The sequence below is a fragment of the Phocoena sinus genome, chromosome 16 (assembly GCF_008692025.1).
Source record: "Phocoena sinus isolate mPhoSin1 chromosome 16, mPhoSin1.pri, whole genome shotgun sequence".
Taxonomy (NCBI): domain Eukaryota; kingdom Metazoa; phylum Chordata; class Mammalia; order Artiodactyla; family Phocoenidae; genus Phocoena; species Phocoena sinus.
The window spans coordinates 60,489,680-60,504,262 of NC_045778.1; the positions used below are offsets into that span (position 1 = coordinate 60,489,680).

Below are 14,583 nucleotides of genomic sequence, written 5' to 3' on the forward strand. Positions count from 1 at the left end.
GCACCGCCCCTCATCTCCCTGGCCCCACCCTTTACGGGATATTTGCGCGCGACTCTGAGGAACACCGCCCAGGCGCCGGCCTCGGAGGCTCCACCCCTTTCGAACATTCGCTAGTGCCTCCAGAGGGCGTGGCGGTTGCTCGGAGACCGGAGGACGCGCCGAACGGCGGGTTTCCGCCCCCTGCAGGGGATAGAAGTAACGTGGCGCCGTTTTAGACGCTGAGGGTGGTGCACAGCCCTTTCCTCAGACTCCGGGCCAGCTTGCGCGATCTCCACAGCGGCTTCTGAGGCGAACCGCAGAGCGCGTCAGGATGGCCGAGGTCAGAAGTCAGCGCCCCTCTTTCTGTCGCGTCTCGTTCGACCCCTCCTCGTCGTCTCACTTCTACTATCCCTTGTCACATCCAGTGATTCCGAATATTCCCCCAGTCAACATCCTGTCCCCAGCCGCAGCCTCATCCCCCTCCCCCTTTCCTGTTGGCTCTGGCTCCATTATCTCTTGCCCCTCCTTCCATTGGGTGGAAACCGCCCCCTGCACACACACACCACCCTGTTAAACTGGCGCGGTGCTAAGTGCCGTAGGAAATTCATAAGTTTCCACACTCACACATGACAGGCCCCCACCCCTAGATTTTGAGCCATAAGGTGATATACCACAAGAGAGATACACACAGAAATATTGATGTCTAGCTGACTGGGAGGACCTGGAAGAAGGCTTCATAAGTACCCAGTGTCACTCCTGTTCACTGACCCTTGACCACCTGTCAAACCACGATTCCCTATCATCTGATCGCCTGCTATGACACATCTTCATGAAGCTTTTCAGCCCATCGCCACTGCCCTGTGTTGTCACTGACCACTCTTTTACTATCTTAAGCCCTGCATTCACTTCCCCACTTTGTAGCGCACCCCAACTTGAGTCTCACTGATGAGAAGTTATTTCTGCAACCCTTTAGTGACCCCTTGCCTGTCCATTAGCACCCTCATTTACAACCTGGACAACCTCAGGCCCCTGTCATCACTTGCCAGTCACGGTCCTCATCCATTATGGCCCTAATGCAAATCCTTCATCACCCCATCAGAGTCCTTCCCCATATTATCTTTCACATGGTCAGTCCCAGACAAGATCAGCTACGCAGTTTGCGGGGCTCAAGGAAAGATGAAAATGCAGAGCCTCTTGTTAAAAAAATTATTAAGAATTTCAGCAGAGCATTAAACCAAGGGTAGGGCACTTCTGAGCAAAGAGCCCCGTGCAACTGAATAGTTCACACACCCATGAAGCCAGCCCTGGTGCCAACTTCTCTCAACACCATCATGCCCCCACCCCTGTTCCAGTTCCTTCTCTGGTCTCCTCTATACCATTCACATCCCCTCATCATTCCATCTCCTCCACATCTAGTCCCCCCCTTGCAAACTCCATCTTCCTGTGGTCAACCACTCTCTCCTTTCCTTATCATACAATCCCTCTCATACTCTCCATCTTCCTCCCTCCCCAGGCTCCATCACTGGCATCTCTCTCTTGTGTCCATTCTGCAGCCACACTTCTTATTTCCGGTGCCCACACTCATTCATGTCTCTTTTCTTCCCATTTCCTCCTTCTGTTCCTTCTAGTTCTCCTTGAATTTTTCCATTGTTTCCTTTTGAGTATTTTCTCCTTTTCTCCCCCACTAGTCATCTTTGTGTATTTCATTCTTCTTCATTTTCCCTATGTAAGCCCCAGATACAAATACTATAAACTAGTTATTTCCCAGTCTCTCTTCCCTTTCACAATCTCCTGTCATTCCTTCATTTCTTTTATTTTTATTTTCAATTGACCTCAGCCAAGTTTTCCTCACTTCTGCTTTCATAAGTTGGCATTTCCACGCTGGTTTCATTTTTCACTGCAGCTCTCTTTTCCTTTTTCCTTTTCCTTCTCTTCACTAATTGGTACTCCCAGCACCTAGAACATTGCCTGGCTAATCGTAAACACTCAGTAGATAGGTATCATATGAAGGCGCATCACAGTTCCTTTCTGATCAATTCATGTTGAAATCATGCTTCTGAATTAGATAGCATTATATGCTGTAATAGTGTAGATACCAACTGGTTATTGGTCACAGCTAAGAGATTATTTTTGCTTTGCTTTTAATAGCAGTATATTTTAAAATGGCAACATAAATCTCTTCTGTTCATAAAATTTCTTTAAAACTTTTCTTTCTTTGATATTTTTCCATTCCTGTGCTAAGTGCCAAGTGTACAGGGAAAGCCTTTTCTGTGAACAAATCATTAGGCTAGTGATCAAGTGTTGACATTAATACCGTTTACAGGGATGGAACCTAGAACATTGCTGTGATAAATGTTTGTGTGTGTTCATGTTTAGCATCAACAAGGGGAAAGTACAGAGCAGCAGCACCGTTCCTTAATATGATTTTTCCTCCTTTGTGGAATCGCTGTATTGTGATCTTTGCGATAATCTGCTTTTTAGTCAGGAAGAAAACCTGTGTTGAGTTTAACGTTAGTACTAATGCTGTTATACAAAATGTTATATAGATATGCTTGTGACTCCACATCTGTTTTAAGATGTGGACTCTGTTTTGTTTACATATCATATTTCGAAGTGTAATCAAGAGTACAAGTGTTTTATTTTTTTAATAAATTTATTGTATTTGTTTATTTTGGCTGCATTGGGTCTTTGTTACTGCACGCGGGCTTTCTCTAGTTGTGGCGAGCGTGACCTACTCTTCCTTGCGGTCCACGGGCTTCTTATTGCCGTGGCTTCTCTTGTTGCAGAGCATGGGCTCTAGGCACATGGGCTTCAGTAGCTGCAGCACGTGGGTTCAGTAGTTGTGGCTCTTGGGCTCTAGAGCGCAGGCTCAGTAGTTGTGGTACACGGGCTCAGCTGCTCTGCAGCATGTGAGATCTTCCCGGACCAGGGATTGCACCTGTGTCCCCTGCATTGGCACGCGGATTGTTAAGCTCTGCGCCACCAGGGAAGCCCCAGTACAAGTGTTTTTGAAAAGCAAGAATATGAAGACTTTCTCCATGTTGGGCAAGGCAGGCTTGTCAAAGCAGAAGGTAAACTAGACTACTTACCCAAAATCTTCAGGGTGAGTTTGAATTTTACTTTATTATTGGGATTAGAGATTGTCTCAGTTAATTTCTTTGATTAGCAGTAGAGGGTTTTTTTTGCTTTTTGTTTTTGTTTGTTTTAATTAATTTTTATTGGAGTATAGTTGATTTACAATGTTGTGTTAGTTTTGGGTGTACAGCAAAGTGAGTCAGTTATACATATACATATATCCACTCTTTTTAGATTCTTTTCCCATATAGGTCATTACAGAGTATTGAGTAGAGTTCCCTGTGCTATACAGTAGGTCCTTATTAGTTATCTATTTTATATATAGTAGTGTGTATATGTCAATCCCAATCTCCCAATTTATCCCTCCCCACGCTCTTTCCCCTCTGGTAACCATAAGTTTGTTTTCTACATCTGTGACTCAATTTCTGTTTTGTAAATAGGTTCATTTGTACCATTTTTTTGATTCCACATGTAAGTGCTATCATATGATATTTGTCTTTCTCTGTCTGACTTAACTCAGTATGATAGTCTCCAGGTACCTCCATGTTGTTGCAAATGGCATTATTTCATTTTTTTTTATGGCTGAGTGTTATTCCATTGTATATATGTACCACATCTTGCTTATGCATTCCTCTGTTGATGGACATTTAGGTTGCAGAAGCATGTCCTGGCTATTGTAATTAGTGCTGCAGTGAACACTGGGGTGCATGTATCTTTTCAAATTCTTGTTTTCTTTGGATATATGCCCAGGAGTGGAATTGCTGGATCATATGGTAGCTCTATTTTTAGTTTTTTTAAGGAACCTCCATACTGTTCTCCATAGTGGCTGTATCAATTTACATTCCCACCAACATTGTTAGCAATAGAGTTTTTATGTTAAAGTCCTTTTCAGTGTAGAATATCAAAGCATAATGTCGCAAACATAAATAAGACCTTTCAAACCTTATCAGTTCTTTGCTCAAAAGGCTAAGTGATTACCTGTGGCTTCCAGAATAATTTTCTCTGTATTCCCTAGAATGTCATTTGAGGCCTCCAGTCTGTCCCTAACTCCCTGTCTAGTCTCCTTCCTTCTCCCTGTCATATTTCTTGTACTTTAAGCTAACTTGAGCTTCTTAACCAATCTCAAATCCTAGATACCTGCTTGTCCCTGAGCCTTTTGATCAAGCTTTGCCGCGGGACAGGAATGCCCTTTCTCTTTACATCTACCCGTGAAAACTCCAGTCTCCCTTTTGTGCCTGCTTAAATGCCACTTCCTTTATGAAATTTGCTTTAAATCTTGCTGCTGGGAGTAATTCCGTCTTCCTATAGGTTCTTGTAGAACTCTGAATCCATTTTATGGCAGGTATCAAATTCTATACTTCCATTTTCTGCCCACATACCGCATCAGCTCTTCATGTATATATTTCCTATGGGAAGGCCGTGTAGTCCTTACTTTGATATCTCCTCCAGCCTCCATCATTCCAACTTACATACAGCAGAGGTTCGATCAATATTTTCTGAGTAAATATATTAACCATACTCCTTCTTTTTTTATTATTATTGTGCTGTATGGAGTTTGAAGCAGGGCATCTGTAACATAGTGCCACAGACTGGATGGCTTAACAGCAGAAATTTATTATTTCACAGTTCTGAAGGCCACAAAGTCTGAAATCAGGGTGTCCGCAGAGCCATGCTCTGAGACTGAGTAAAATCTTTCCTTGCTTCTTCCTAGCTTTTGGTGGTAGCCAGCAACCCTTAACTTTCCTTGGCTTGCAGCTATACCAGCCTAATGTCTCCCTTCACTGGTCACATGGAGTTCTTGTGTGGGGGGTAGGGTGTGTCTGTATCCAAATGCCACACCCTTTTTTTTTTTCACACCCTTTCTTAATTGAGTTATAATTGACATGTAACATTGTATTAGTTTTAGGTGTACGACATAATGATTTGATATATGTATACATTTCTCTTTTTCTTTTTCTTTTTTTTGGCTGCGCAGCATGTGGGATCTTAGTTCCCTGACCAGGGATCGAACCTGTGCCCCCTGCATTGGGAGCTCGGAGTCTTAACCACTGGACCGCCAGGAGAGTTACATATATGTGTACATTTCGAAGTGATTACCACAATAAGTTTAGTTAACATCCATCACACCATATAGTTACAAATTTCCCCCCTTTTTATAAAGACACCAGTCACATGGTATTAGGACCCACCTACTCCAGTATGACCTTAACTTAACTAATTGTATATGTAATGACTCTATTTCCAAATAAGGTCACATTCACAGTTACTGGGGGTTAGGACTTCAACATATCTTTCTAGGTGACACAGTTCAACCATAACACTAGGGAAATAAGAATTCATATATAACCATATAGTCCTGGGTTATCATCTAAGTCGTAGTCAGACTTGCTTGAATTACATCTGTATGTTTGGGCTTACATTTTAAATAACTTGCTGCCCAGCTAATCATGGAAAGCAAATGTGAAGGCCCATGACCATTGCCCAGGGGACATTTCAAAATTCCTGTGGAGATGACCTAGGCTAATTTTTTAAGGGGTAAAAATGATGGAATATTTTTAAAGAGAATATTCCATATTCTGGGTGGGTTCCACTGTAAGTGTGGTTTCATGGTATCCATATTATGTCTGACCTCAATATACCGTGGCTTCCATCTGCAGGCCTGGGGGCAGTAAGAAGCAGGCTTGGAATAATCATAATAGCTCTCGAAATTTATTGAGTACCTGCTGTTTGCCGGGCACTTGGCTAAGTGTTTAACATGAATTATCCCATTTAATCTAATCCTTAACACTATGTGGTAGAAAATATTACTATCCCAGTGCTACGTATACATATATACAGGTATCGGGATGAACAAGGAGTCTTCCCATCATATAGCTTTAAATCATCTGCTTGTCAGTGGCTTTTATTTTGCTTGTACGAAGGTCTTTTATTCACGAATAATAAGTCAGTCCTGAATAGTGATGGGGTAAATATTTCAATCTTTGCTTGTATGGAGGTCTTTTATTCATGAATAATAAGTCATTCCTGAATAGTGATGGGGTAAATATTTCAATCTTCATTCCCGTCTTTGCCCTTTTGAACAGGAAAAGAGTGAAAAACTAGTGCTGGAGGAAACTGCGTATGAAGAAATAGAAAGGGATTTTCAGGAGGTTCTCAGCGAACTTACGGGGGACAAAGGTTTGGAGAGATTTAGGGTTGAATATGAGAAGCTTCATGCTGTCATGAAAAAGTCTTATGACAATGAAAAGCGTCTGATGGCCAAGTGCAGAGAGCTGAATGCAGAGATTGTGGTTAATTCCGCAAAAGTCGCCACTGCCCTGAAGCTCTCTCAGGATGATCAGACCACCATCACATCCCTGAAGAAGGTCAGTGATCTTCTAGAAATGGAACCAATGGCGAGCTTTCATAAATGCATCCTGTACTTAAAACATCATCCTTTCATTATACTGGCAGCTCTAGGCTGGTAGTAAAAGAGTTATTAAGTAAAAATTTACATGATTTATATATTCATTAAGCCTAGGGAATAATGTTAATTTTCAAAGAACTTAATTAGCTTGAGTGAATTTCACAATGCAGAAAATAAGGTAGAACCTTACTGGCTTGGTTTCTAAGAAATACTGTGTTCACAAAAACAATTGGCCATAAGTAAGTATAGTATTAGGAATATCAGTATGTCTTGTTTGACCCAAGATAAGTAATTAAATATCTTATGATGATAGCTTGTAAAAGATCTTTTCATGTTTCTACGTTTTCCAATGTTTTAGGAGAGGTTACCTTGAGAATTTCCAGATGGTAGTTTTCATGATCTTTCCTCTTATCGCCCCTTTGCTTCTGCCTTGATCGTCCCATTTCCTCATAATGCGAGAACAGGGATTCGGTCTGGGAGGGATATTGAGGAAGTATGGCTTTTATTTACACTTTATTTTTTCATCCTCAAGTGTGTTGTTGCATTATTTTGAAGGTAAAACACAAATGTTCCTTGTAGATTGCAGGGTGTTAAGAGGTTAAGGTATTTTAATTTATAATTGAAACCCTAGTGCTGAGAAATAATTTTTAATTTTTTAAGATAATTCCCTTGATATCCTGCAATTAAACATATCCCAATTCTAATGAAGTTCCAAGACTAGTGCAAAATGTAACTTACCTGTTTTCTTAGGAACCACTATTTTTAGTGTCTTTTTCTCTCTATTGTTATTTTCTTCTTCTCCTTGCAAAATACCAATATAAGAAGGCTTTAAATCGTGTTATGATGAGAAAAGACCCCACTTTTTATTGTAAATTAAAAAACTGGAAATAGAAGTCATGAATAGATTAAAATATAATTGGTGAATTTGCTTTGGACAAGATTTCATGTAATCATATTTCATTTAAATATCCTTCATTTGTTTTGCCAAAAATAGTACATATGGTTGCTACAGAAAAACATACCCCTTAAACTGACATTTTGTTTTGAATCACTAAATTATGTGCTGCAGTTACCCAAGAATCATCTCTCTCTCTCTCTAATGTAATAGCATGAATTTATTTAATTAAATAATTTCTTCCACTCATTTTATTCCTTGTCAACATAAAATAATATTTTCACCTTAAGCATATAGATTCTTACCTGTATAAAAGGACTCACATTGCACTTGATGAAATTTTGCAAGAAAATTAAGTGGCAGGGCAAAACTCAAGGCTGTTGCAACATTTACTGTCCTTCATCCGTGTACTCGAATGGCTGTAATTCACTTTTAAGTATTTCTGTTAATATTCCACTTTGTATTCAGAATAGTTTTGTTTTTCCCCTATAAGCATTTGATGAGAAGGCCTGGGCTTGGGTTTCTGGAAATGGGAATTATCAAGGCTGTTGTGTACAATTAGGTGACAGCCAAGACCTCATTTCTATGGATGGCTCTAAAGTTCACCTTGCCATCCAGGAGCTCACTTGGGGCCTGAGGGCAAAATATATTTTTAATATGGAACCTATCAAGAACTTCAAATTTAGGACTTGGATCTAAGACCATTCCTTATGAGATAAAGCTTTTTTCTTTTCCTATAAAATATCTGGACTTGGAAAGCACATACGCTTTCATTTTCGATTTTGTAAACCTATCTTAACATCTTTACTAGAAATAATACCATTAGTTATAGCAGCCCCTGTAGTATGTGAGCCCTGTGGCCACATTTACCTACACAAGAGAAAATAGCCTTTGCCAGTATCCCCTTTAAAACTGCTTTTCAGTATTGACTAACTCATGTTGAACAATGCAGTAAATCGGTATACATTTAATATATAGTGTATAACATGTAATCTTCTTTCCCCATAAATAGCTTCTATAACGTAGTTGTTTTATTATTCTATTTATTCAATTTAGCTTGCATCTGGAACCTAGTTTGGTTTTTCTCACTGATATCCCATGACCCACCTAGGAAATTGAAAAGGCTTGGAAGATGGTGGACTCAGCCTATGACAAAGAGCAGAAGGCAAAGGAGACGATTCTTGCCCTGAAAGAGGAAATAGTGAACCTAAGCAAACTAGTCGAGCAAGGGTCTGGACTCCCCATGGACCAGGATAGCAAGTAGGTCATAGCCATCTTGATTCATGTTGAACTTGCTTTTGCAGAGGCCTCCTTCTTCAACAGACAGCCTGGGGCTTGCCGGTACCATCTTGAATGTTCTTTGTGAATACAAGACTCTACTTTGTTGGGTTCCCAGAGACAGGTTTCTATCTATTGCCATTTTTTTCTTTTTAATACTCCGTTTCTCCATGCCCAAGAGCTTCTAATTCATGGTTATATCAAACTTCTGGCTCTATAAAATCAGTGCTACAGTTTTAAAATGAGTAAAGATTTTAACTTTATTTCTCTCAAACTTGTGTGGAATGGCTGACTTTCTACCCAGATTCCCAGCCCCTCCCATACACCCCCTGCCCCATGATTAGCCATATCACTATCCTTCCTACCACCTCAGATTCTAGGCCAGAAAACAGTTGCCTCTTCACACTTGTTACTCCTTCATCCCTTAACATTTCGTCTGGTTGACTCAGTCTTCTAAACATCACTTCATTCTTACCCTCCTCCTATCAGCAGCGGCTCCCCTGTTCTCTGCTGGATTTGGCAGTAGACTCCTAATTGTTCTCCCTGCTTTTGAGGAGACATCTCCCCTCTTTACCATCTTCCATACCAGACTTATTCTTCTAAAACATGTAGCTACATGCTTCCATCTCCAGCATATGCACCTTCGACAGCTACCCATTTCCTAAGGATAAAGACCAAAGTCTTGCACATGTCTTGCGGAGCCCTTTGTAGATCTGCCCCCGTCAGCCTTGCTAGACTCACGTCCAGCAGCACCACACTTGCTCCTGCCTCCATGTCTTTGGACATACTGTTTTCTACGCCGGGGATCCTTTTTCTTCCCTTCTCGACTCAGTAAACAACTATTCATCCTTCAAGACCTGTCTTAAACACCATCTTAACTTTATCACCGTCAGCATCTCTGTTCCAACCTCCTCCCAAACCTCAGACCCAGTGACCAGGCAGAAGAGTCATTGTGTTCCCTGTTTCCACAGGACCCAACATCTCCCTCAAGTATGGTACTGAAATTATTTGAGTTTCTCTGCCCATTAAGCTGTAAGCTCCTTGAGGGAAGACATCTATCTTTACCTTTCCTCCAGGAATCTAGCACTCTGTAGGGCATGCAAAACCTTGCATTAATTAATGAGCCAGGAAGGAGCATACACTTGCTTAGGCATCCTTAGCTAAATCTACCTGCTGTCTAGGTTTCTTATACTTTCTAGATACGTTTATCGAATGTTGAATAGGTAAAATCAACAGTAGATGTGGTGTTCATAATAATGGACTCTATTTTCTCATTAAAGAAGTCATGCACGATCAGAGCAGCTACTGAAGAACAACTGTTGAAGAGCATCGTGAGGGAACTGATTTGGTTACGAGGAGTTTTCATGAAAATCAGAACATGATGAGGAGAACTGATGAAACCACCCAACTCAGACTTTTATCTTCAGCAGTGCGCTTAGGTGTAGCTGTCTATCTTTACAGTAACCTTAGAATTTAAGGTCTTGTTTATGGAGAAGAGTTTGCGGTTTTGAAAGTTCTTAATTAAACAATTATATCAAAATAGTTGGACAATACATATTATCGAATTACTGTGTTTCCCACAGTCATTTGATGTCTGTCAGCTGCAAGTGTCTCAAATGCAAGTTCTCTGCTTTCTCAGCTCTGAAGTAGCTGCCTTGTTCTAGATGAATTCTGCTGCGCAGGTCTTATCAGACATAGTTTTTCTACTTTCAGAATGAATACTACAGGGGTGTGGAAAGCAAGGAGTAGCAATCAGCCCCCCCAACTCTTCCACCCTAAATTTCACTCCTCAGAGATAACCAGTTATCAATTTGATGCCTATTTTTCTGGACTTCTATAAAAATGCCTAAAGTACACACACACACACACACACACACACACACACACACAGACTGTAGTTGCTTAAAAATAAGAAAAGGGGTCATATTATGCATGTTATTATTGGAACATCCTCTTTTTCAGTTAAAAACTCAGAAACGGCTTCCCTGGTGGCGCAGTGGTTGGGAGTCCGCCTGCCGATGCAGGGGACGCGGGTTCGTGCCCCGGTCCGGGAAGATCCCACATGCCGTGGAGCGGCTGGGCCCGTGAGCCGTGGCCACTGAGCCTGCGCGTCCGGAGCCTGTGCTCCACAACGGGAGAGGCCACAACAGTGAGAGGCCTGCGTACCGCAAAAAAACCCACAAAAAAACCCTCAGAAACAGCTCCCACGTCAGGGCATAAAGATCTTTCTCTTTCACACCTGAATAGTGTTGATCCTTGACCATAAGTCTTTCCCATGAAAACGAGCTCAGAGGATGATAAGAAGGCTTCCTGAGCAGATGGCCATTTCGTCTGACGCCCGTGTTCTTCTTTTTTAGTATCCGAGATTTGCTGAAGTTCAAAGAAGAAGTGACAAAGGAGCGAGACAAACTCTTGTCAGAAGTGGTGAAATTACGAGAGGCCTTAGCTCAGACCACTGAACAGCAACAAGAAATGGAGCGGTCCAGGGAAGAGGCAGAGCAGACCATCAGTCAGGTCTGCTCTGACACGTAGAGCAAGACAAGGACCATTACCTTCCAGAAGGAGGTTTTGTCCTTCTCCAGGCTCCCTTCCGGTCTTGCTCCTTTCTCAGATTTATGACCCTCCCTCCCCCCCACCCCCCCTTGCCCCCGGCCTGGTCACCAAATGAAGCATCCATTGTTTTGCTTGTTTCTCTGGTTTGTTTTTGCAAGAGCAGTTTTACCTGAGTCATTCTCTGTCTGAGAAGTTACCAAGATAGGGCACTGCTTACATTTCTGGCCCAAGAAGGTGTCCCCTGTGACAGCCAGGATGCCCTGCATCTGGGGATGGTGAAAGCAGTTCCCCTGGCCTTTCTCCTGTGTAAGGAAGTCATCTAGCTGAATCCTTCTGAATACTTTTCTATAAAGCCAGAAGTCAAATAGATGGTATACAAGTGCAGGCTTGAGGAGAAAAACAGGAGACTCCTTTGATCATGAGATAGGAGAAGGACTTTTCATAGAATTTGGCTGTCATGATAAAACTGTAGTACTTTGTTTAGCAATATCCAGGACTCATGGAAAATACACTTTCATATTTAGGGTAGCTGGCTACATTTTATTTAGTTTCTGTTGATGGAGAGTTAGATGAATTCTTTCCATGTTTGACTTCCCTAGAATTCTGGACTTCCAGTATTTAACTGGATTTTATACCTTTCTTTGTGGATTTGTTCCCACCATCAGGGTGGCTGTTTGGTGCCAAGGCTCTGAAAAATAATACAGAATATTCTTGAAAAGTTTGAACATTGAAGTTCAAAGATGACTCTCCTACAGGAGAAATACTACTTCAGAGTCATTGCCCTGAAAATATCTGAGAGCGGGAGAGGTTCGGCTGGTTGAGACCCATCCTGAGGGGCTCATCTCCCGCACCCCAACCCCCATCGTCCTTTCCGTGCCTGTAGCTCCAACAAGAAATTCAGCAACATCAGAATGAAGCTTTGCGGGAGACTCGGAAGAAGGAAAAACTAGAGAAAGAGCTCAAGCAGATTCAGACGGACATGGACACCAGGCAGACAGAAATCAAGGCCCTGCAGGAGTACGTGCAGAAGAGCAAGGAGGAGCTTCAGAAGCTGGAGCAGCAGCTGAAGGAGCAGAAGGTGGGCTGGGCAGGGCTGCACCACGGGGCCTGGCCAGACAAGCACGGGGATTTTTGAATTTTCTTTGGAAAGCAGCAAACTCCCTTCACTGCAGATGTTGGTGGATGTTGGTGACACAGCACGTAGTACTGTGCTGTGTTTGGTCTTTGAATGGCTCTTATGGTGGATATGCTCTGTCCCCCCAGCCCCTCCTGCCATGCTCCAACAGGTTAATCTCTTTTTATCCTTTTATTGATGTGTAACATACACGTAGAAAAGTGTATAAGTCACAAGTATACAGCTTGATGAATTTTCTCCCCTTGAACACGTCTTGGTTACCCCCCACCCAGCCTGAGAAATAGCACCCCGGGAGGCTCCTCGTGCCCCTTCCCAGTCACTCTCTCCCCAGAGGTCAGCACTCTTCTGAATTCTAAGCAGAGGTTAGTTTTGCCTGCTTTTGTACTTTACAGAAATTAAATTATACAGGATGTACTCTTTTGTGTCTAATATCTTTCTCCTAACATCCTGTGTTTGAGATTCACTTACGTTGTTGCCACATAGTTATAGAACCACAGTATCCAATATGGTAGCCACTAGCCACATACAGCCATTTACATTTAAATTATTTGAAATTAAATGAAATTAAAAATTCAGTCCCTCAGTTGCACCAGCACCATTTCAAGTGCTCCATAGCTACATGGGGCTAGTAGATACCGTATTGGACAGTGCACATAGAGAACATTTAGTTCATCGCAGGAAGTTCTATTGGACAGAGCTCAGAAGACCATTCACTCTCATTGCTCTAAGCATTCCAGCCTGTGAATATAGCATGATTTATATTCAACAGGTTTAATTTTAAGTTTCAAGTTTGGGAAACCACACACTGTCTTTATGCGTTTTAAATATTTAAGAAACATTTCCTCTGTAATAACAGTTTAAGGTAACACATGCTAGTCTGTCTTTTCTAATTTCTTAAAGAAGAACCATTTCATCTAATTGAAAAAAGTCATTTCTTGAAAATATGTTCTCTTAGGAAGTTTCCAAAGTATTTTTAAGTCATACATCATTTTTCTACTTAAAAAATTAGATAGTAGAACGCATTTGTCAATTGCCTTATTAATTTTATATAAAGCCAGAAATCAAATAGATAATATGCAGTGTGCAACATCCATGAAAAAAACATGTGGCTTTCTTTGAGCCTGAAATTTGAGAGGTTTTTGGTTATCACGTTAAAACTATAGTGCTTTGTTTAGCAACATCCAGGACCCATGGAAAATTTTATTTAGTCCCTATTGATGGGAAGTTGGATAGATTCTTTCTGTGTTTAACTTTTGCTTGAGTGGAAGTTATATACTGGAGTAAGTGTCTTCTAAGCCATCTTCTCTCTTTTTTTTGATATCCCTCCATCTCCCTAATATTTTCCCAATAGAAATGACTTCCCAAAATATAATCCTCTGTTTTTATAAAACCTTGTCTTCTCTGAATAGTCAAGTTGGGAAGGGGAAAATCCAACTGACACTGAAGTCAGGGAGGTAGAAATCATTCCACTACTACTCCACAGTTTTGACTTAAGTTGGATGAAGGGGAATTGTTTTGTGTTGGTGCGAGCGAATGGTTCTGTTCACGAAAATGTTGTAGGCATGCTAATGCAGGATTTGCTTCTGAAGATACAGCTTCTGAGCCCCACAGCCGATAAAGCTCGTTTGGACCTCTAGCTCATCTGTAATGATTATAGCAATTGTTGTGTACGCTAAGCCTGCCAAATGGCAAACAGGCATTAAAATATTTATCCACCACCTGTGAACAAGACTTCCCAAGGTGCCCAGAAAAAAAGATTATGTTCTCTGTGTTATTCATTAGAAGGCATCATTTCCCCCAGCCATTTAACATTCATCATATTTGAGTGCCTTCATGCTTTCACTGGGGAGAAAGAACAATTTCTGCAAAGACAAAAAAAGTGTGGTTGCCGTGCTTGTCCCAGGAGGTCTGCATGGCCTCCTGCGTGGATGTGCAGCTACTGGAATCAGATTCAAAAGCATTAACCAGCTCGTTCTGCATCTTTCAGATACTGAATGAGAGAGCTGCAAAGGAGCTGGAGCAGTTTCAGATGAGAAATGCTAAACTTCAGCAAGAAAACGAACAACATAGTTTGATCTGTGAGCAGCTATCCCAGGAAAACCAGCAGAAGGCGTTGGAGCTCAAAGTAAACACCAAGTGGCATATCTGTTCCCTAGCATGCCCTCCTTCATTCCCTGTTAATATGAATTGGCTGATGCTGTTCTAGCCTTTGGTTGGATAACCTGGATTAGCCTTGGTCCTTCAGAGGCAGGTGTAAACCTA

General features: G+C 41.6%; 1 protein-coding gene across 1 annotated transcript in view; it reads left to right on the forward strand.

Moving 5' to 3' along the window:
- Positions 1-310: 310 nt before the first annotated feature.
- The window catches only part of CFAP58 (cilia and flagella associated protein 58), a 114,497-nt gene continuing 100,224 nt past the window's right edge, over positions 311-14,583 (forward strand). Inside the window, exons 1-6 of the mRNA XM_032607596.1 lie at positions 311-472; positions 6,138-6,419; positions 8,467-8,615; positions 10,991-11,147; positions 12,070-12,264; positions 14,309-14,446. Coding sequence (XP_032463487.1) covers positions 311-472; positions 6,138-6,419; positions 8,467-8,615; positions 10,991-11,147; positions 12,070-12,264; positions 14,309-14,446 — 1,083 coding nt within the window. The remainder of the gene's footprint in view (positions 473-6,137; positions 6,420-8,466; positions 8,616-10,990; positions 11,148-12,069; positions 12,265-14,308; positions 14,447-14,583) is intronic.